The sequence below is a fragment of the Clarias gariepinus genome, chromosome 6, assembly GCF_024256425.1.
Source record: "Clarias gariepinus isolate MV-2021 ecotype Netherlands chromosome 6, CGAR_prim_01v2, whole genome shotgun sequence".
In the NCBI taxonomy this organism is placed as follows: Eukaryota; Metazoa; Chordata; class Actinopteri; order Siluriformes; family Clariidae; genus Clarias; species Clarias gariepinus.
This window is the reverse complement of record NC_071105.1, coordinates 29,679,850-29,704,678: the sequence shown is the minus strand read 5'-3', so window position 1 is coordinate 29,704,678 and position 24,829 is coordinate 29,679,850. Positions and strand designations below refer to the sequence as shown.

Here is a 24,829-nt window from a genome sequence, read left to right as displayed (position 1 = left end):
AGGCTAAACCAACCATCTGCTAGCTGCATAGAGTCGTCACTCAGGGTTCATCATATTGAGACAGTGTCTGTTCCCCGAGCTAAAAACAAATTAAGAAAGACTCAGAAAGTCTGTTTTAGTAATTTAATTAACATAAAGACCACAAACTCAGATCATACTGAATGCGCAGCCGGCACCTCTGATCTGAAGCTAGGACTGTTAAATATTAGATCTCTCGCATCTAAAGCAGTTATACAGTAGTTAATGAAATTGTCACAGATCAGGAGTTTGATATACCCTGTTTAACAGAAACCTGGATTAAACAGGACCAGTATGTATCTCTAAATGAAGCTAGTCCTCCTGGATACAGCTACATACACCAGCCTCGGTTAACTGGTAGAGAAGGAGGCGTCGCAGTTATTCACAATGATAATTTGACTATTGTACAAAAACACGGACACAAATTTAATTCATTTGAAATTCTTTATAGTAACATAAGTGTATTTAACAATTTTAAGTCAGCTCAGTCGATTCCACTAATTGTCATTTACAGACCTCCAGGGCCGTACTCTGAATTTCTTAGTGAATTTGCAGATTTTCTCTCAAACCTAGTCGTTTTTGTAGACAAAGTATAATTGCTGGAGATTTTAATATTCATTTTGAGAATCCAAAAGACCCTCTGAGAACAGCATTTATGTCCATACTGGACTCGGTAGGAGTAAATCAGTGTGTAGTAGGACCCACTTATAAAGCAGGTCACACTTTAAATTTAATAATATTACTTGGATTAAGTTTAAGTAATTTATTCACGGTTCCACTATGTGAAGTTATCTCAGATCATGTCTCAATTCAAGTGTCACAGTAATAATGTACGCACAGCGCCGCGCTACCGTATAAAAAGTACATTCACATCAACTACCAAACAGAGTTTTATCAGTAATCTCCCAGAGTTCCCAACTTCGATTAGATCACCGTCTGACCCCACAGAACTCGATCAGCCGACTGAATATTTAGAGTCAACATTTCGCTATACCTTAGATAATGTAGCTCCAGTTAAAAGAAAAATTATTAGAGATAAGAAACTTGCTCCCTGGTATAATGATCACACGCGTACTTTAAAACAGACCGCTCGGAAATTAGAACGTAAATGGTATCAAACTAAATTGTTAGTATTTTAAATAGCATGGAAGGAAAGCATCCTGAACTATAGAAAAGCTCTTAGTGTAGCTAGATCAACGTACAGTATCTCTCCACTCTTATAGAAAACAACAAAAATAATCCTAGATTTTTATTTAATGCTGTAGCCAAATTAACCAGAAATAAGACCACTGCAGAAATCTCCACAACAACATCATGCAATAGTGAGGACTTTTTTTTATAATAAAATTGTAAATATTAGGCATAAAATTGAGGTTTTGAAACCGAACAATGTAATTGATGCAGATGTTAATCTAGCCATGTCAGATCAGAACCTAGATTACTTTACTCCCCTTGAAGAGAATGAACTAATTTCATTCATATCTTCTGCAAATTCATCAACCTGTATATTAGATCCTGTACCGACACATTGTCTTAAACAGATACCAGCAATAACAGAACCCCTGTTGAGAATAATTAATTCTTAACTCAGCATTGGTAAAATCTTTTAAATTAGCAGTTATCAAACCAATAATTAAGAAACCTGACCTCGACCCCTGTCAGCTGTCCAATTACAGGCCAATATCAAATCTCCCCTTTATCTAAAGATTCTGGAAAAGATAGTAGCAAAGCAACTATGCTCATATCTAGATAGAAATGGCATACATGAACTGTATCAGTCAGGATTTAGGCCTCATCACAGCACAGAGACAGCACTCGTTAAAGTAGTAAATGACATCCTATTGGCCTCTGATCAGGGTTGTGTAACTATGCTTGTATTACTCGACCTCAGTGCAGCTTTTGACACCATTGATCACGCTATTCTTCTTCACAGATTAGAAAATGTAGTAGGAATTAAGGGTACAGCCCTCTCCTGGCTCAGATCCTATCTGACACATCGTTATCAGTATGTAGACTTAAACGGTGATTATTCTGCATGTTCTCTAGTGGAGTTTGGCGTTCCGCAGGGTTCAGTATTAGGTCCACTGCTTTTTTCCCTTTATATGCTTTCTGTGGGCAACATAATCCGTAAGCATGGTATTAGTTTTCATTGTTATGCTGACGACACACAGTTATATGTCTCAGCAAAACCTGATGAAAAAAAACAGCTTACTAAAGTTGAGCAATGTGTGCAGGACATAAGAAATTGGATGCTAATTAACTTCCTTCTGCTTAATCCGGATAAGACAGAAGTTCTAGTCATAGGACCGCATAGAGCTAGGAGTAAAATTTTAGATCACTCTACTACTCTTGACATATAAAGCAGTACCTGAGCGAACTGCTAGTGTCTTACGAACCGCCGCGCCTACTTCGATCAAAGGATGCAGGCTGCTTGTCAGTACCGCGTATTATGAAAAATACAGCTGGGGGCAGAGCTTTTTCTTACAAAGCCCCACAGTCTCAATGTTTAAGTCCAGGCTAAAAACCTATTTATTTAGCTAAGCATTTTTATAAATAGATTTGCCTTAGGTAAAGGAGCAGATCTGGGGGACTCATGGACGTAGAGTATTATGGTGAACTGGTATGTTTAGATGCTGTCTTCCTCACTCTCATTGATCACTCAGGTTTGCTGACGGTGAGGTGATTGTTTGCTTTACATCTCAGGAAGCCCTGTTTGTGTTTCCTTTTGGCTCTCCCTTTTAGTTATGCTGTCATAGTTAGTGCTGCCGGAGTCTCTGCTTGCACTCTACAGTTAATATACATTCACATTATACATTGTGTGACTGTGACCATACCTAACTGCCATCTTTCCTCTTCTTCTCTTTCTCCCCCTCTTTCTCTTTCCTCTCTTCCCCTGTCTCCCCCTTTCACTCTTTCTCTCTCTCTGTCGAGCTACACATGTCGTTCCTGAGCTGCCAGTGATCCAGACTCCCTCTGCCCTCCGGACCTGTCTGACCCATCCTGGTGCCCGGCTTCTGGTTGAAGATCTCGTCACATGGATGCCCCGTGTGTCTCTTTGGGATGCGTCTGGTGTCTGAGAATGATTCTCTCTACCTAGAAGACGGTTCTGGCCTTGACTGGTGTTGGCAACTGTTTCTCTGGGGACTTGACAGTTTGATAGTTTAGGACTGGAACTTCTTACAAGTCTACCTGGGTCTTCAATAACTACCTGGACTCCATATTAACATCAATTAACATCAGCTATTATAGCTGAACTGCCTCAAACCCTACACACTGTATAAATGCAGATCATTTACTGCTTTCTGTTTCACCCAAATGAGGATGGGTTCCCTGTTGAGTCTGGTTCCTCTCAAGGTTTCTTCCTATTACCATCTCAGGGAGTTTTTCCTTGCCACTTTCGCCCTCGGCTTGCTCACGAGGGACAAACTGACCATTTTGATTCATACAAATTCACATTTCATACAAATTTAAATAATTCTTTTGACTGTGTAAAGCTGCTTTGCGGCAATGAAAATTGCTAAAAGCGTTATACAAATAAAATTAAATTGAATTGAATTGAATATCGATTCCGAACAGTGATCTTGTTAAGGGCCCGATAATCGATACACGGCCTGAGACCCCAGTCTTTCTTTCCCACAAAGAAGAAGGCTGCACCGACTGGAGAAGTAGAGGGACGGATAATGCCGGCTGCCAAGGACTCCTTGATGTAAATGTCTATTGCTTCATGCTCAGGAGGAGACAAGGAGAAGATCCGACCTCTTGGAGGGGAGGAACCAGGGAGCAGATCAATGGCACAGTCATAGGAGCAGTGAGGTGGTAGGGAGGTGGCTCGGGATTTGCTAAACACTTTCTTGAACTGATGATAGCACCTGGGAACTCGAGAGAGGTCAGTAGGCTCCTGAAGCTCTGGACTAGGTGAGGGTGGATTCCGAAGTACGCAAGTAGCCTGGCAGGTGAGGCCCCAGCTAAGAATAGTGCTAGCAGCCCAGTCGATGTGGGGATTGTGTGTGTGCAGCCAGGGGTAACCAAGGATGACAGGGGACTTAGGAGAGTCAATAAGATAGAAGGTCTCCTTCTGCTGGTGTTGAAGAATGGTGAGTTGCAGGGGCTGAGTGGCCTCTGTTACTCTGCCCGGTTCCAGCGGTCATCCGTCCAATGCCTGGGGATGAGACGGGGTTGTGTTGGGATCTTGAGTTGTTTAGCCATTGACAGGTCCAGGAAATTGCCCGCAGCGCCAGAATCGATCATGGCTTGGACCGGAAGCTGGTGACCCTCCCAGGACAGAGTGGCGGGAATGGCTAGAATGGCATTAGTTGGAGGATCTCTAATTTTCCCCCATCACAGCCCTCCCACAGCTGGGCAGGGACCCCCATTTCCCGAAAGCTCAGGGCAAGAGGAGCGAAAGTGGCCAGAAGATCCACAGTAAAGACAAAGCCGCTCCCTCTCCTTAGGAGTGAGCCTGGAGCGACCCAACTGCATGTTCTCCGGGAAATCACAATGCTGGTCAGGGACCACTGGGTGAGGAAGCCCTGACAGGAACTAGGATCCCCAGTAAAGTGTTTGGGAGGTGGTAGGCGAGGCTCTGAAATGGGAGAAGGCCCCTGGGATGGTGCAGTGGCAGGTGGGGCCAGGGATTGTGGGGGGCCAGGGAGCCGTTCAGCAATCTGGTGGATGGAACTTGTCACCTCTGCCAGGAGTTGAGAATGCTTAGCCATCAGCTCCTCCTGTCGGCTGAGAATGGCCTCGTGGCGCTGGAAGGATGATTCATGTTGAGCAACCACCCTCATCAGATACCTGGTACCGAGTGTTTCTGGTCCATGATTGACTTGGTTTTTCTGTCAGGCTCGGGCCTTAAACCCGGATCTCTGGTGTGGTGGCTGAAGAGTAGAGTAGAGGTAGAGTAGATTTATTTGAAAAAGGGCAAAGATATAAACAGGGAGTTAATAATCAACAAAGGTTCTTCTCACTTAGAGGAATTAATAAAAATAAACAAAAACAAACCCTTAAACAAAAGCTTTTACAAGGGGAAAAAACAGCCAGGGAATGAACAGTCAAAAACTTACAGCAGGGAACTCTGAATAGTTACCGAAGGTTCAGCAGGAGACACAGGGCAGGGACTCAAATACCAAGTGAATAAGAGGGGAGAAAATGAACAGCTTAAATACACTGGGGGAAAAACGAGACACAGGTCATCTGAAAAACTAATGAGGAAACACAAGGAAGAACTAAAGATAAGGGGAACACAAATGACCTCTAGAGGCCTGGGTAAACAAGTAAAGATTTTCAAAAAATAATATCAGTTGTATATTATCCGAATAAGAATTATAGAAGACTTAAAAACTTACTCATCATAAAAACTTGCTGAAATATCCTCATTTGAAGTGGTCCTCAGAATGCAATTGTTCGTCACTGGAGTCACAATCTTCTTTTAAGGAAAAGGTGAATTCTTCCTTATTGTCCAGAACAATTGACAATCTTCCTCACCTGCATAGTGTGCTATCTTTCAATTGTGTAGGAAAGTCAATGAATTTTATTGAGATCCGGAATTTTTGATTTTCAAAAGACTTTTCAAAATTTTCACCAAAAATACCTCATGTTTCACTGCTTTAGCACCCTGCCCATAAATCCATGCTATGAATTCAAGCGAATTTATTTTAAGTAATGATAGTTTTTTCTTTTGTTTGTTTTGTGTGTTTTATTGTACTTTTTTGCACTTTTTTTGCAGTTTTTAATTTAACTGTTGACTAGTTGATTGACAGATAACATTAAAAGAAAATCAAAAAGAATATCAAAAATTGCTGACATTCCGGCAGGCTTGATTAAAAAAAAAAATACAGAACACCGTCAACAGGATTGGTCAATGTCCAATTTAAATAAAGTATTTATTATTATTATTATTATTATTATTGGTTATAAAAACAACTGAAAACCACCATAAAAACCCATGACCATAAATATAAGTGAAACTATGTTTTTTCATTTATTTTTTGCCCTGTCATGTTTGTATAGTTGATTAAAATAAAATTTCTTTCATCATATTGCCTTGGTTGTGCTGAAAAAAGGATGGTTGGGGCTGAGATTCTTATAGGATTATTAGGAGGGAGGCTCTTAAATTCCTTGGAAATGTGTCTTTTCCAAGGCTGCTGAAATTTTGTGTAAAAAGAATCACCTAAATTTTTTTTTATAAATAAAACCTCAAACTTTGACCCCAGAAAAAGCTGTTCATTACCATCATCATACTAGCCATCCTTACCCTCCAAGTAAACACAAGCACACTCACTCACTTTCATACATATAGTTCTGTGTACCTTTTCACTTCCATCTGCCCTAAGTAACAAATGAATTCATTCATTCAATACACTAAACAAATCAAAATGTCTTATTTTTAACCAAAATTGTTATGTGGTGTGGTATGGAGAGTCGCTATAAGATGTTTTGATGTTTGTAAGAGCCTTAAAGCAGAGCTTCAGGAGGTACAGTAAATGAAACTGTAGTTTGGGAGAATGCTTATGATACGCACAGGGAGACCTTTCTGATTGGAGATAACGTGTGATTATTAATTTGGAACTTAAAAGGAAACAAAAGAAAACTTAAAAAAAAAAAACAGAGATACGACGTCTACGCGAAGAGGGACGGGGCTCTGGAAACTAAAACAAAAACTATGTCCCCTCGGGGCCTTCACCCTTACCAAGGATTTATAGGAGAGAGAGAATTTCTTTTTCTTTCTTTCTTTCTCTCTCTTTTCTTTGATGCCTTACCGGTGTTACCTAAATGATCGCACAAAGTTTCAGTATCATGACCCTTAAATATACACGCTGATTGCGGCGTTGCCTGGCAACCGTGTGTATAAATGCCCGCGTCTCTGCCTGTGCGGAGTATTTTTGTGCATCTCCACCCCTCACGAGACCTGCGTCGTTACAAAAATGTTATCAGTCATTAGTAGTCATGCATCAATAATTTACACATATAAATATAGAGATATAATTTCTACATGGTAAAAAAATAGTTTAAAGTTTATGTAGTTATAAAAAGTAATGCTATGGAAAGAGTAACTATGACAGTGGAGAAAAGGTTCTTGTCCTGAATGGACTCAGTGTGGTCAAATACTTTTCACTGAAAAAAGTATGCAGAGTTAATTTGAGTATTCCTTATTAAGGTACTTTAATTTAAAACAAATTCACTTATTTTTATTATTTAAGGTTGAATAAATTGCATCTTACATTTTTTTTCTAAATGTTAATTTTTGATTAAGATCCATAATGTAGTTCCTCTAATACTGCAATCTAACAGTATACAATATCCTAACAGCACACTTAAAATGTGTTTGATGATCTTAATCATTTAAGTGTGTAGGCAAAAAAACAAAACAAAAAAACAAAGGGAATGAGGCAAATATGTCCATCTTAATTCATTGCAGAGTGATAACCCATTAGTCGCTGGGCTCAAACCCTGACCGTTTAAACATCAAACCAGAGACTACCTAAGCGACCACTGCTTGAGCGACCACTGCCTGCATCTCAAGTTCGAGTGTATATAATGAACAGACAAGTCCTAATGCAACACAAGCACATTTTCAGTGTCACGTTGTGTTAATGTATCCATTGCTGCTGGATATCTGGAATTTCCTTTGGGATCAATAAAGTATCTATCTATCTATCTACATCTCTCTATGTACATCTATCCATCTATCTATCTATCTGCACTCTCAGCTTTGCACTAGGGGTTGCTATAGCATGGAACAAGGATTTGTTTTTCCCAACCTAGGATTTGTTTTTTAAAGTAATGTGCTCAATTTGCCCCCTTTTGCACACAGTCAGGAAGATAATACAGACTGCATGCTGTCTCTGCTAGAATGTGATGTTTACTGTTCCTCTGTTTACGCTTATTGTTTCTTATATGTGTTCCCTCTTGTGCTAAAAATTTCCTATGCCCATGTAATTATCACAAAAGGAAGCAGGATCGACTGACGTAAAGCATGATTTTAGTATTTTGGAATTTTTAGATTTTAGTATTTTTGAAATTAAAGTATTTTGGAATTTTTCGGGGGGCTTTTTTTAATGTTAGTACTGTATTTTTGTTTTACTTGGGAAGGATTAGCTTTGATTCATTGTCCAAACATTGTCTGGACATTATCTGGACATGGTGGACATTTTGGATTAATACAGACATCTTGACAACAAATTGCCACTTAACAGACTCTTTCTGTTTGCAAATGTAGCTTTATATGTTGAACCAAATGCAGAGGTGGGTAGTAGGTAGTACGAGTTACATTTACTCCGTTACATTTACTTGAGTAACTTTTTGATAAAAATTTTGGACTTTGAGTAGTTTTACTGCACCATACGTTTTACTTTTACTTAAGTAGAATTGTGAACAAGAAACGCTTCACTTACTCTGCTACATTTGGCTACACTTGACTCGTTACTTTTCTAACCATTTATTCTACGCATGTAGCTGAATGGATCTACCGCATGACTTTTTCACCGGTCAGACACAGCAACAATAATCACGTGACTTCTTTTGACCAATCAGGTCTTCAGCCTAGGTAAATTCATCCTACCTGTGAATCCGTCCTACAAAAGTTTCCGCATCTTTCTCTAATTTTGCGGAATGCCCATAAATCCGTGCTGCTACTAGTGGGATCAATCGGAACAATCTTGCAGTAAATATAGAATGCTTTTTTCATGTTTGTGTGATTATATGTTAACTTTTAATTGTACATATAATTTACTTTAAAAGTTTATAAATGTATAAGTATATTTTAGTACAGAATTAATTGCCAACACACGTGTTGTACATTTTTATGTAACCCAAAAAATATGATGCGTCCCTGTAGCCGTGGTTCATAGACAGCCTGCTACAGTGAGGAATGTGAGACGGTGGTCAGATATATATACTGTGTATATACACACACATTACATTACGATTGAAACAGGTACTCAGTACTTGAGTAGTCTTTTACCAAATACTTATTTACTTCTACTAATATTATTTTGAAGCAGCTACTTTTACTTGAGTACATTTTTTGCCTACTCTATCAACCTTTTGCCAAATATATCTGCTGGCCATTTTTAATTAAATGTAGTAGCATCTTAGTAGCATATTGCACATTAGAAATGAGAGCCAGATATGCCATTCTGAGGCTGACTTGTGGCTTTGAGGCTGACATGTGGCTCTGAGCGCTGACATCGGCGATACTCATGTGTGCTGTATGGGTAGGGTTCTTCAACTGTAGTTCTCTGAAGCCCTGGTTCAGAGACAGGAATGTGAGATGGTGGTCAGAAGGAGCCACTGCTACATTACAGGATTGTTTTGAGGCTACAGACTGGGAGGTTCTCTGTAAACCACATGGTGAGGACATTGATGAAATGACAGACAGCATAATGGTGTACATAAACGTCTATGTTGACACCTGTGTACCTATGAGACACATTCGCTGTTTCCCCAACAACAAACCCTGGGTCACCAAAGACATTAAAGCTTGTTTAAAGAAAAATGGGCTTTTGGGTCTGGTGATAAGGAAGTGGCGAAAAAGGCTCAAAGAACGTTAGCTGGCAAAAATTATTAATGGGAAAGAGTCCTACAAAAAAAATACTAGAACAAAGGCTGAAACAAAACAACATGAGAGAGATGTGGAGGGGTATGAGGAGCATTACTGGCTACCAGACAGGTCGCCAGACTATTGAGGGGAATGTGGAACGTGCAAACGATCTAAACACTTTCTTTAATAGATTTGATTTCTTTGATAGATTTGTGAGTAGAGGATGCCATAATACACCTGCTCCATTAAACCTACTCCCACCTTGACAAATGGGACCTGTGTAAGTATGATGTTTTTTGACTTCTCAAGTGCCTTCAACACCATTTAACAAGCAGTACTGGGGGAGAAACTAAAGAAAATGCACATAGACACTTCCTTGGTTTCCTGGACTATGGACTATTTGACCTGCCGTCCTCAATATGTTAGACTACAGAACTGTGTCCAAGACTGTGAACTGCAGCACCGACACTCCTCAGCGGACTGTACTGTCTCTTTTTCTTTTCACCCTCTATACATCTGAATTTAGATAAAACTCAAAGTCATGCCATCTGCAGAAGTTTTCTGACAACTCTGTAGTTATTGGATGTATAAAGGATGGCAATATCTTAGGGTACCTGTCTGTGGTGGTTGAATTCGTTTTCTGTTGTGAGCGTAATCACCTACAACTTAACATCGGGAAAACAAAGGAGATGATGTAACACTTCAAGAGAAATAAGACCCCTGTGATTCCTATATCCATCCATGGGGAGATAGTGGAATTCAAATATCTGGGAGTTCATCTGGACAAAAAGCTTGACTGGTCACCTACCAATGCTCTTAGGTCATACAAATTTACAAGTGCAATTTCAGATTTTTTTTTTTAACACATATAATTTACCTGTGCAATATTTACTTAACAGTGCTCTTGGGCATCTCTCTTTTTCCCCCTTACGTGCAATATCTGTATATAGAATTATGTTTAGTGTGCAACAAAGGATTACGTTTTTTAAATTATTTTTTTATTACTTCTTTCCTCCTGGAAATGACTGTAAGCAACTGTAACCAAGTATAAGCAATTAATAAAGTTCTTTGGATCTTGAATCTTGAATCTAAAGGGCCAGTGTCCAACACAGTGTTTGAGCAGAAGAATCATCAAACTCACAGTGGCCCTATGGAGGTTGGCAATATACAAAGACACCTGTTATACAAAGACATTTATTGTGTGTTTCTTTGTGGAAATGGTTTAGGGGGAAGACCTACATATGGTTGTGACTGTCCAATGTCCATAAAGCTTTGGCTATGTACCGTATGTATACTTTGTGGACACTTTATTAGTGTTCTACCATAAACTTTATGTTATTTTTCCTGACCACAGCTTATCAATTACTTTGCAGAGTTTCAGATGCAATCAATCAGTTCTGGCTGCATTTTGTATCACTTACCAGCTTGGTTCGTGGTATCTTGGGCTCCTCTGTTTTATACTTCATCTTTGTCCTCATCTGCTGCCTGTGATGAATTACAGCGCTCTCTTTAGGGCCTATCCATTGGCTGTCCTTTGTGAGCTTTCTGATCGGAGGAACTTCAGTTTGTTCTGCTTCCAGCACCTCACCTGCAAAACAAGTATTTTAAAAAGAGGATTTAAGATAAATATCAGTTGTTTGCTAGAATATTTCTAAATTTAAATAAAAAAAACAACTATAACTTAGCTGAAAGAACTGGCTCTTCTATAAACACCCCTATCTAGAGGCCTCTGTAGCCAATGGTGACCATAGTGTTTATTTCCATTTTGTACAACCATAGTAGGACCTCTGGTCAACATTCACATCCATATTCACAGACTACGGACAATGTGGGAACGCTAGTTAGCCGAATCTGTCTTTGGACTGTGGGAGGAAACCCTCCAAGCACGGGGAGAACATGCAAACTGACATTACCAATAAACAACAATTAAATTTGTTGGCAACTAATATGGTCATCAATTTTATGCATTTCTATACTGCCTGGCCAAAACTAAAGTTGCAAACTAATATTTCATTAGACAACTTTTTGATTTAGACAAACCTTTGATTACAGTAGTGTTTATTTTGTCAGCCATTTTCAATTTTAGTTTTAGTCCAGGGATAAATGTCCCTGTTAGTTTTTATCATATTTAACTTAACAATCAATCTTATTCTATTTTTGTTTTGTCACATTTTAGACAACCAAAAATATGGCTATTTTAGTCTAGCTTTAGTCAAAGAAAATTTTAAGTATTTTAATTTAGTTTCAGTCAATGAAACATTTTAGCAATTAGATTATTATTAATTAACTCTACAGTCAATCTAGTCTAGCCAAAACCATTTTTTAAGGTTTTCACAAAATAATTCTCTTAACAATTAAGATGTATGTTTTCATCTGATGTTTTCAGCTAGTTACATTTATTTTTACCTATTACAACAACTATTGCATGTCCATATTGTTGCATGTCCACCACTAGAGGTCGCTGTTTGTCCGGTGTAGTTTTTGTTGGCTGACTCAGTTTCCCAGAAGGCACCTCGGTCAGGTGATGCTAGTGCACACCTGAGCCGAGGTAGCCATTAATCCATCTATAAATAGCTGTTTAGTCTGGGAAATTGGGTCGACCATTATGGAGCACCCGAGAGCCTCACGTGGCGGCCCCAGCAGCACCCGAGAGCCTCACGTGGCGGCCCCAGCAGCACCCAAGAGCCTCCGTGTTTTTTAAACCACATTATACAGTAGTCTCGTCTTTTTCGTCAACAATATTGCATGCTGATTTAGTCACTGTTCATTGGTATCCGTGACACCTCGTCATAGTCTTGTCTTATTCACAGGAAAAAAGGTCCGCAACGAATATTTTTTGTCATTGTTTTCATTGACGAAATTAACACTAGATTACAGCGAGCAATGTGGTCACCAATTCACGTATGAAAATAATTCATTTCCAATACCAACTCTTTAACAGTGTGGGACCTGGAATATACCTGTAGAAACTGAAGCTTTTTTTAATTGGTCTCTAACAATTGGTTTCTTATGGCCACACAGCTGCTTAGTCACAATCCTGTAAGGTTTTAATGCATGGGTGTGAAAATGTTCTTTCGTGAATACATACAGTTAAGATTTCCAGTGTAAGTTTTTACAATGCAACTTTATTAAATGTTTTAGCGCTTGTATTTAACTATACTTACTAAGTTAGCATTAATCGTATAATAAGCATTCATAGAGGTCCCTCTAAAGGTGTTTAACACACCTAGCTGAAATATCGCAAATTCCTTCTATTTCACTTCTTTTTAAAAGGCAGTCGTTGCAGTGCCTATGTAAACGGGCTACCCCCAAACCACACCCTGTCATGCTTTGTGACATCTGTTTACCCATCTTTTCCTTATTTCCCCATGGGCTGCTTTTTTTATTTTTTTTTATTAAATTTTTCAACAAAACAGCAGTGATACAGGTACTGTATCTCGACAACAGGTAACATTTTGTAAATGCAAAGACAAAAATAAAAACAAATCACAAACCAAGTTTAGAAAGGCATAGTCAATGAGGACCTTCAAGACAGTTCCAGAGAGAGGACCAAATTCGCCAGAACACCTCAGATTTTTGTGGAAAAAAGAGTTAATTTGACCATAGTAATAATATACATAATATACATTTCTTTGGCCAAATATATACAGAAATTCAATACACATTCTCTATCACAGTCAAGACACAGTTCCACTGTACAATTCAAGAGATATACTGTACTTTTGGGGACAAAGCAAATCTCTTTCCAATTATTTTTTTAACAATTTTGTGAATCTCTTTCCAGTACATTTTGATTTTGTCACAATCCCAAAACACATGCATCACCGTGCCAATCTCCATGTTACATTTAAAGCACAGAACAATTGGAAAATATTTTATGGAGGCAAACTGGGGTTAAATGAGTTCTATAAATAGATTTAAAGTTTTGTTCATGAACCAAAATTGAAGCACTTTTGGGAAAGATATTTGTAATATATATATTCCTCCTCAATAAAAATAGACCCCAAGTCCTTTTCCCATGTCATCCTTAAAGAGTCAAAGGTCGAAGGACCAACATTGGACAGCAATACATACCCAGATAGCACAGGTATGTCGTAGGGACATCTGCTAAAGAGCATATTATCTGGTAAACTTTGCGTTAGTTTTTTTCATAGTCGTATTTTGATCGTCTGTAAATCGCCTGTTTGAGCTGTTAAATGATACATTGTCTTCACATCTATATGACGTATCTTTATCATCCGAAATTTGCTGGTACAGTGGAACCTCAGATTACGAGTAACGTGGTTTAAAGTGTTCTGCAAGATGAGCAAAGATTTTTAATAAAATTTAACTTGAAAAACGACAATTTTCTTGGTTTACGAGCACCGAGTATCATGTTTCACGCAGGCGCTTATTGTTTAGACGCCGACCATCAGGTGATCACAACTGAGCCAACAGTTTTTCTCTCTCTTGCGCTGCGGAATCGTCTCCCCTGCTAGGTCTTAGTGCTCGTCTCTTAATGGTATAATCAACATCTGTGCACGCGTGTACTGTTTACTATAACACTGTGACCTAGGTGTGTGTGAAACATATTTTATTATGTGTTCGGAAGCGCGTGTGTACAGCGCGTGTACTGTTTCTTATAAAACATGTGTGTGCGCGCGAGTAAGGCAAAAGAAATGCTCAAAACAGAGGTTAAAAATCTATTTTCTTCCTCATTGAAGAGACACACACTTTGCTTTTCGAAGAAACTCTGTCACACATCTTTTCAGAGGTAAGGTGCTCGGTCATTTGTTTGTTTGTTTTACTTTACAGCAGTGATTCTGTTAGTTTGCGCTCACACGAGTGTCATTAGCAATGTTTATTGCTTTTTTTAGATAAAACAGTGTAGCAGGAGAGAAACGTTGATTTATGACCTCTGTTTAGGGAAGTGTAGTCCAGTGCGGGAGATGCATTGTGGGTAATGCAGTCCGGTGTGTGTGAACTAGAATGTGAGATTTAAGTTAGGATATTGAGCCTGAGTTTTGTTCTTCAGTAGTTTTTTTAGTTGGATTTAAGTGCAGGATCCATCCCGAAAGTTTAAATTATAACCTGAAAATGCAGAAAATAAAAGAACGGGCATCGACGAGTTTGTTAATCTCATCATTACCATCGAGCTGTTACGCTGTCGCTTCTTCTTCTTCATTGTCTTTCGGCTGTTCCCTTTCAGGGGTTGCCACAGCGAATCATTTGCCTCCATCTAACCCTATCCTCTGCATCCTCCTCTCTCACACCAACTAACTTCATGTCCTCTCTCACTGCATCCATAAATCTCCTCTTTGGTCTTCCTCTAGACCTCCTGCCTGGCAGTTCCAATCTCAGCATCCTTCTACCGATATATTCACAATCTCTCCTCTGAACATGTCCAAACCACCTCAATCTGGCCTCTCTGACTTTATCTCCAAAACATCTAACGTGGGTTGTCCCTCTGATAAACTCATTCTTGATCCTATCCATCCTTGTCACTCCCAAAGAGAACCTCAACATCTTCAGCTCTCCTACCTCCAACTCTGCCTCCTGTCTTTTCTTCAGCGCCACTGTCTCTAAGCCGTAGAGCATTGCTGGTCTCACCACTGTCCTGTACACCTTTCCTTTCATTCTCGCTGATACTCTTTTATCGCACAACACACCTGACACTTTTCTCCACCCATTCCAACCTGCCTGTACCCACCTATTCACCTCCTTTGAACACTCTCCGTTGCTCTGGACCGTTGAGCCTAAGTACTTAAAATCCTGCACCTTCTTTACCTCTGCTCCCTGTAGCCTCACCGATCCTCCTGGGTCCCTCTCATTCACACACATGTATTCCGTCTTGCTGCGGCTAACCTTCATTCCTCTGCTTTCCAGAGCATACCTCCACCTCTCCAAATTTTCCTCCACCTGTTCCCTGCTCTCGCTACAGAGCACAATGTCATCTGCAAACATCATAGTCCATGGGGACTCCTGTCTTACCTCATCTGTCATCCTGTCCATCACCAGAGCAAACAAAAAGGGGCTTAGAGCCGATCCTTGATGCAGACCCACCTCCACCTTGAACTCTTCTGTCACACCTACAGCAAATCTTACCACTGTCTTACAGCTCTCTTACATGTCCTGCACCACTCTAACATACTTCTCTGCCACTCCAGACGTCCTCATACAATACCACAGCTCCTCTCTTGGCACATACGCTTTCTCTTAATCTAAAAAGACACAATGCAACTCAATTGCATTGTTACCTTCTCTGTACTTCTCCGCCAGCATCCTCAAAGCAAATACTGCATCTGATGTACTCTTTCTAGGCATAAAACCATATTGCTGCTCACCTCTGCCCTTAACCTAGCTTCCACTACTCTTTCCCACAGCTTCATTGTCTGGCTCATTAGCTTTATACCTCTATAATTGCCACAGCTTTGCACATCTCCCTTGTTCTTGAGCTGTTACGCTGTTGCAAGCAACATAAAATAAAGCGGAAAAGCTTTAATAATTTAGAACAGAACAATAGTTTTCCGTTAATGTGTGTGTGAGGGTGTTTAAACGAGAGAAGAAAGTTTAATGTGTAAGATGAGGAAAGGGAGACAGGAGGGGCTAAAAGCAAAAAACTCCACTTACTCTAGTCTCACACACACGCACGCACACACATACACAGCGCCTGCATGCACAAAGAAAAACCCTTATCTGCCGAGATTTATTTTTTACTTTTTTGAAAGGTAACGTGCAGATTAATTTGTTTTTATTTATTTTTTGGGGCTGTAGAACGAATAATTTAAGTTTCTATTATTTCTTATGGGAAAATAAAATTTGGTTTACGAGTGTTTTGGAATACGATCCCACTTCCGGAACGAATTATGCTCGTAATCCGAGGTTCCACTTTATGTGGACGGGAAATATGTATAAAAATAATCTGAAAATAGAGTGGAGAAACACCAAAGGAGAATTAACCAGAAGGTGCAACACTTACGGATGCAAGCCGCCGTTAAAGAAGAAGAAAAACAGTTTGTTGAGAACAGTTTGTTGACATTTGGCGAGCGTGTGGAATTAATTCCCATCTTTCTAAATAGAAACAAAATACTGAACATAAATGTCACATGCTGTTTAGCGATGTTTAGTCACGTTATTTTGGTTTAAGCTATTTCTTGTATTTTTAACCACACTTAAAATACCAACGGTTATATGCGTGTGCTTAATTTGCGGTTCGGTTCTGGTTTCGGTCTGTTCTCATGAGTTGTGAAGCGAGAGAAACAAAGTTTAAATATTGTTTATTTGCTAATTTAAATATTATGAATTTTTATTGAATATCTATTTCTATATTTTTTCAACCAAGAATTTAAGTCTGGGTTTTTTATAATTCCAAATATCCCTTGAAATTGAAGAATTAATCCTTTTGAAAAAATTTGTATCTAAGTAACATGGTAGATTTTGGAATAAGAAATTTAATCTTAGAAGGATGTTAATTTTTATGATATTGATCCTGCCGAAAAAAGAGTTTGAAAGAGTCGACCAATCTGATAAATTCTGGTTGATTTTTGTAAACAAAGGAGAATAATTGGCTTTTAAGAGGTCTTTCAAATTAGGAGTAATATATATTCCTAAATATTGAAATCCAGAAAGTGCTAAATGAAAGAGTGATTTAGAGATGGTTTCAGAAGGAGCATACATATACAGAGCTTGGGATTTATCCAGATTGATCTTGTATCCTGAAAAATTACTGTATTTTTCAATTACTGTGAGAATCACATCGGCAGAGATGTCAGGGTATTTATGATACAATAAAACATCATCTGCATATAGAGATATACGATGTTCCTCCAGACCTATTTTAATACCATGTATATTACTGTTAGTTCTCACAGCCAGTGGTTCGATAACCAAAGAGAATAACAAGGGCAAAAGAGGACAGCCTTGACGACAACCTCCTCTTACTGAAAATCCATTAGACAGTATCCTATTAGTGTTAACCTGAGCTAAAGTATTAGAATATAGGCGTTTGACCAACTCAATAAAATTATTTCCTAACTTTAATTTCTCTAAGACTGCAAAAAGAAAAGGCCATTCCACCCTATCAAACGTCATTTCAATGTCTAAGGATACAATGAAGGCAGATTCCTTGGTAAAATGTAATTGATCTATAATATTTAGAACTCTTCGAATATTGTCTGAGCCATACCTGGATTTCACAAAACCGGATTGGTCTGGGTTGACAATGAAGAGTAAAACAATTTCAAGTTTCAAGCCACTGGGTATCCCCTGTCTCTGTGTTTCTGTGACCGTGTTTCTGTGCCCCAATTCCCTAGTGTTGTGTTAAGCTATTAGGTAAGTGTAGCTTAGTGCATGTTGGGGCTAAAGACATGCTTAGCTAGGTGTATGTGTAGCTAACTGCCATGGTTAAGTCCAGCTTATCCATGTGTTAGAATTATTTTATATATAAAATGTGTGCACCATGTTTAGCTAAAAGCCATACCTAGCTGATTGCCATGTCTTTAGCCCTAGTCCTGTCTCTCTCTTGGTCTCTGGTCTCTACGTATCTCCCTCTAGTGTCTCGTCGGGAGTGTTGTCTAGTAGTGTCCAGTTTCAGCTCCACGCATAGTCTGTGTGTCCCGTTACATGTTTGTCCTCCTTCTGCCTGTGTCTCGCCACAGGGTGTTATTTGTCCCTCTGCCTGTGTCTTGCCACAGGATGTGTGTTCGTCCTTCTACCTGTGTTACGCCACAGGAAGTGTTACCTGTCCTTCAGCCTGTGTCCTGCCAGAGAGTCCCTGTTAGCACAAAGTTATTAAATATTGTTTGAGTTTGATTGTTTCTTTTGTTTGTTGAGTTTTTACTTATACTTTTGTGTTTAATGACCATTAAAGACTTTTTTTTTTGATTACACACCCCTCTGCCTCTGTGCTTGCTCTCACTGCCCACGGTGATCAACACCTGCCACTACACCCCGTTCATGACAAGAGGATCTGTCGCAAAAACATTATTTATCACCTGCATCAAAATAGGGCAAAGCTCAGGCCAGAACTGCTTATAAAACTCTATGGGAAACCCATCTGGGCCAGCAGCTTTACCGGATGGCATTAATTAAATGGCATCCCAAATTTCTTTCTGGTGAAAGGGACATTTAATGAGCTCCTAGCATAATCGGAAATACTGGGAAGAGAAATCTCATTTAAATAATTAAGTAAATCCTCATTTAATACATGATATTCAGCTGATCAGAAAAAGAAGTGTTGATGTCCTGGGGATCAAAAGTCATATTGCCAGCAAATGTCCTAATTGTTTTTATAGTTCTTTCATTCTGCTCCTTTTTTAACTGATAAAAAAACTGACTGGGCTTATTACCAAACTCATAGGAGCGCTGTTTAGTGTAAAGTAATAATTTCTTGGTATGTTCTGTATAGTCTAGGTTAAGTTTGGCTCTTGCACTATTCAGTAAAATCCAATTATCTTGATTTGGCAACCGTTTATGTTGTTTTTCCAGGTAAGAGCTTCCAGTTCTCTCCTTTTCAGTATTTTAAGTTTTTCCTTAAAGCTGCATAAGCAATGAGGTGACCCCGCAAAGTGGGCCTTGGGGCCCCTACGCGTCCCACTTTATCGCAGGAGAGACTGGTGAGTTCTAATTATCCTGCCAATACTAAATTATTTCCTGCCTAAAAACAGAACAAAAACTAGTATCACTTAAAAACGAAGTACCGAATTTCCAAGTCCCGAATTTAACATGCTCAAGGATAAACGGGATGTTTTTATGAATGAGAATTGCAGTGCTCCTAAAATTTGATGTGAATGAGGAAAAGTATATTTGCCCAACCCAATCTCTTTTCAGCTTTATGTGTTCTTTATCTGATAAATGCGTTTCCTGTAATAGCGCTGTAGGAAATATTTAATTCTTAGTGTGTTTCATGATATTCTGTGTGCGTGAGAACAAAGTGTCTTTCTTTACCACGACACAAGCTGCACTTTCAATAAACACATTCTATAGTAGTTTATGTTAAAGGTCGTAAAACTGTTGAACGCTCGTAAATGCAGAGCTACTCCTAAATTTATGTTCTTCTTTACCTTATCTTTTAAAAGCATTCCAGACTGGATGTAAACACTCCTGCATCCACCTTTTCTTTGGTTCTTTGTGTGTGTGCGTATATATACTCCTGTCTCCCACAATAAACTTTGAACGTCTTACTGAACACTGACTTGTGTGCTTCATTGAGGGGTTCCCTGAGCTCAGGCGGGACAGCAGAATACAGGCGGAGCACTGAGTAGACCAAAGGGGGGTCTACCAAAATTCAAGAAATCCTTACAAGCGCTATAGATACATTTTCTTTTTCAAAAAATGTTAAAATTTTCTTCCTCTTATTTACATGACCTATGCCTTTCACGTTCCATGTTACTAATTTAAATGAATTTAGCATATTAAAAATCTAGACAAAATAAAGTCACAAAAATTATGATATACAGGGAAAAAAAACGACAGTTGTGCCAGTACAAGATACCAAATAAGAACAAGTACAACATATAAAACGCAAAACAAACCCTTTAAAACCCTCCCCCAAAGACCCCATCCCCAAATGATGAGGCACAGGTAGTATCAAAAAGTCACAGAACAACATAAGAGACCTAGCAACAAGTGACAATAGTGCAATGAAACCACCAAGTTATAGCTCCGTCATAACCCGCATAACCCGTATATTTTAGCCAAGAGTCAAATCTAGCTATTCAGAGAGTCTAAAAATGCCTTGGCTGAGTCCGGATCGTTGAACAGGCGAATCTTTCCATTATGCAGACATCTGAGCCGGGCCGGATAGGCAAACGCTTGATACAAATCACAAGCAGCAAAAGCTTTTCCCACAGACCTGAACTCACAACGTTTCTGCAGCACACCAGCTGACAAATCCGAATAGAATCGAAGCTCCGATCCATTATGCGTTATCGTCTTCTTTATGGCGGCTTTCAATATTACTTCTTTATCGGTAAACCTCAGGAACCGAAGTAAGATGCTTCTCGGAGCTGGATTCGTATTGGCAGACGCAAAAGTGGGAGATCTATGAGCCCTTTCAATATCCAGTACAGGAAAATTAACAGGTAGATCTAATCACTTTGGGATCATGTCTTGAGGATACGACGAGAGAGGGCCAGGGCCCTCGGCTTTCTCCAGCAGACCCACAATCTTTGGATTCTTGCGACAGCCTCTGTTTTCAAGGTCGTCTACTTTGGCCTGCAGTTGGTCCACTATCGTCTTCAAGTTAATCACCTGCCCTTCCATAGTTGTCGGCAAATCCTTGGCAGATGAAATCCTCCGTTCGGCTTCTTTCAGACGTGATTCAGCGCCAGTGACTCTTTCAGAGAGTGCGGTGAACGAATTCTGGAGGCAAGAAACAGAGTTGGCAATACCCTCCAGATGACTTGTGATTCCATTCAGACGTGATCCATTAGCCTTTATTTCTGATAAAATCACTGACATGTCCAAGTGCGGTTCAGCGGTGCTAATGTTAGCATTTGGCAAGGGCGCATGAACAGTAGGCCTTTTCGCCTCCTTTTCTTTAGCCTTCTGCGAACGCATCGATGCAAAAATAGGAAAATCCTTATCAGAAGGTGTGTCCGACATGTTTATAGTCTGTTCAACAAAATTAAGTAAGAATTAATAAAAGTAAGACTAATAAGTGATTTATTAGTCGAGCGGAGCAAAAAACTTACGCTTTTGATACATTATCTATACCTTTGATAATGTAGCTTTGCTTAAAAGAAAAATAATTAGAGCAAAAAAACTAGCTCCCTCATTCACACAGGCACCATAAATTGAACCACTCAAAATGTAGTATTCACCTCACCTACAAGTACAATAAATTAATTAGCATATACAGATGTCGCCATTAAAAACGCACGTTTCGAGAAAAGGGATCCCGCGACTTGCCGCGGCTTTGGCGGCTGCGTGCGGCAAGCTGTGAAAATTCTTTTTTTTTTTTCTCCTTCAATGATGATACTTTTTCGACTCCGCTTTCTTCAATCAGTATTATAATTATTTTTAGTAGTAGTGCTCCGAATTTATTATTGTTATTATTCTTATTATTATTGTAACGCACCCGCGCTTCTGTGCAAAAAGACTCCAATGATGTATGATATGTTAGCCTAAAATAATTGTTTTATTGTTCTTATGTGCTTTAAATATACAATCTTATGCAAAGTGAAAGTGAGTTGCGCGTGCGGCTTTTTGATCAAAAGGCTGATAAACGCGTGCGCAGATATGAGCAGATTTATCCATAAAACAACAGACATAAAAAAAAAACCCACAAAAATATGTACTACTCTCTGAATACAACGCAACAGCACGCAGAATCCCTGGGCTTTGACTGCACTTCATTCGTTAGTACTGTAGTAGGCTAGTACACTAAAAGAAATGCTGAGTTTCTGTAAACACATTGTTGGGTTGTTTATGCTGGGTCAAAATTCTGTGTTATTTCAGGTACTTTAATCACACTGTTGGGTTGCTTTTGCTATAAATACTAAAAGTGCTGCATGAGTAAAATCAATTAAAAAAAAAGAAAAAAGAAACTTCTCTGTTTTGTCCCTAGACCTTTGTGTTTATGCAGTAAACCCATGGGTGAACGCGATGATTTAAGAATTTAATTAAACACGAATATAAGTGACATTTAAATTTAAATCCAGCATTTTAATGGTTAGTGACCAGTGCAAGGGCGTTAACTCGCACGTTCTGCGATATTCCATTGTCCAAGTGTTACTGTGCATGCCCACTTGATCGCCAGGCCTTCCTTCTCCACTGTGGAGTATCGCGTCTCTCTTGGTAACAACTTCCTGCTCAGGAAAGCAATGGGCCTTTCTTCACCTGCCTCTCCCTGGGCCAGGACTGCACCAATCCCCACAGCGGAAGCATCCACCTGTACAACAAACCCCTTAGTGAAATCTGGACTCTTGAGGACTGGACCTGAACACATCTGTTTTTTTAAGATATTAAAGGCTGCTTCACACTCCTCAGTCCAAGTAATGGGGTTCTTTACACTTTACACTTTTTCTTTACGTCGGTACCATCCTACCAACCCCAGGAAAGACCGGACCTCTTTCTTGGTCCTTGGTCTTGAGCTACGCTGAATGGCGTCTACCTTGTCTACTTGGGGTCTCAACTCCCCATTTCCCAGATGGTATCCAAGGTAATTGGTTTCTGATCTGGCCCACTCACATTTAGCCACATTAAAGGTCAGGCCAGCCTTTTGGATCTTACCCAGGGTTTTTTTAAGGTGCAGAAGATGGTCTTCCCAGGTTGTATTGTATATGACGACATCATCCAGATAGGCGGCTGACCATTCTTTACAGCCCCTGAGGACTTGGTCCATGAAACGTTGAAACGTTGCGGGTTCCCCATGCAGTCCGAACGGTAGAACCGTAAAATGGAACAGCCCCAACGGGGTACAGAACGCTGTGTAGGGTCTCGATGCCTCCTCCAGGGGTACTTGCCAATAGCCCTTGCAAAGATCCAAGGTGGTAATATATTTGGCTTGCCCAATTCTCTCCAGAAGATCGTCGATGCGTCGCATAGGGTAAGCATCAAATCTTGACTGGGCATTTAGCTTTCGAAAATCAATGCAGACCCGTAAGGTGTTGTCTGACTCCACTCACTCTTGGAGGTTTCAATAACTTCCAACTCCAGCATCATCTCAATCTCTGCCTTTAGGGGTGCCACCAGCCTTTCAGGCACTCTGTATGGCCTCTGACAAGAAGGTGTTGGATCAAGAAGGTGGATTTCATGTTGTACTAGGTTGGTCCGCCCAGGCCTCTGACGAAACAAAGGAGGGTACTGATCCAGGAGATACTGCAGCTCAGCTTGCTTGGGCTCTTCCAGATGAAGCAGATCAACCCCTGCTGGCTGTGCTGGTTCTCTCACCGTCGGCTCTGGTTGGTCGTCCTCCTGATCCTCTTCTACTTCTCGAATTAGCGGAGACGTTTCAGGTTTGTTGGGTGGCTCTTTCCACTCCTTCAGCAGGTTGATGTGGTAGATCTGTGTTGCCTTGCCTTTGTCAGGGTGATGAATCTCATATGTTACTGGTCCCATCTTGCGAACAACAGGGTAGGGTCCTTGCCACTTCACCAGCAGTTTGTTTGCTGAGGTAGAGAGTAATAACAGTACCTTTTGTGTACGAGCAACATTTAAGTCAACATGAGGGCCATCAGGGCCACTGATAAAACCTTTACAGTTACCTTTCATGGGTTGAGTGCGCTGACTACCACGGTGAGCATTGATGTACTGCTGAGCTAGTTTAGCAGCTTCTAGTCCAGTTGTCGGCTCATGTTCCTTTACCCACACTCGGATTTCATAGGGACGAACCCGAAGTAGCTGTTCCAGGACTACGATCTCGCCGATCTCCTCCTTGGTGTGTAGCTCAGACCTGTGCAGCCGATGGTAAGTTTCGGTTGGTGACTCCCCAGCTGGAATGGAGACGGCACGGAACCGCTGACGGTAAGTCTCTGGAGAGATGTTAAACTTTTCCAAGAGCGCCTCCTTCAAGTCTGCATAGACCTCCGCTCGATTCTTGTCCATAGCCAGGTATGCCTCCAGCGCCTGCCCGGTTAACAGTGGAACAAGACGATAACTCCACTCGTCCTCTGGCCACCTCCAGGTCTTAGCCAGACGCTCGAAACGACGCAAGAAGTTCTCAATGTCCTCCCCCTGTTGGAAGACTGGCAGCTTTGGCTCTGATCGTAGCGTCGGCTGGCTGCTGGGCGCCATGTCGGTCTCTGTCCCTCTGATAAGCTGTTCTCCTGTGCTGAGCTGGTGTTGGGAGCTCCATCCGTGAGCTCTCACCATTAACCGACCCCTCAGCTGGTCGAACAGCTTGCAGAATCGACTCTCGTAGATTTTGTAGCTCTAGAAAATATCGCTGCTCTCTTCGCTCTTGTGTGTTTAGGAAGTCACGCATCACAGCATACATCTCACCTCCAGATGACGCTGCCGGAGAGACGGGTCTGTCTTGAGATGATGTGGACTTGGGACGAACAGTCACGAGTCCTCTCTCTCTTCCTCCGTAGAGTCGACAGTGTCCCAGGCCGCATCCTTCTCAGCCACAGCTTTGGACTGGGAGCGAAGCCCCACTCTAGGCTTCCTGCCTCTCATCACTGTCTTGCGAGTAGCCATCCCACCGCTGCCACCAATTGTGATACGCCTGCACCTTGCCGACCAACGTCCAACAAAAAAAAAGGGTTCAACACCCGGAAAAAAAAAAAGATCCAAAAATGATGGCAATACTCGCAGTGGTGAGTTAAACAGATAAACGTATGCACATTC

At 40.3% G+C, this 24,829-nt stretch overlaps 1 protein-coding gene across 1 annotated transcript in view; it reads right to left on the bottom strand.

Annotated features, from left to right (window-relative positions):
- Positions 1-24,829, bottom strand: part of igfbp2a (insulin-like growth factor binding protein 2a) — a 58,706-nt gene that overhangs the window by 12,844 nt on the left and 21,033 nt on the right. The window contains exon 2 of the mRNA XM_053499429.1: positions 10,981-11,147. Coding sequence (XP_053355404.1) covers positions 10,981-11,147 — 167 coding nt within the window. The remainder of the gene's footprint in view (positions 1-10,980; positions 11,148-24,829) is intronic.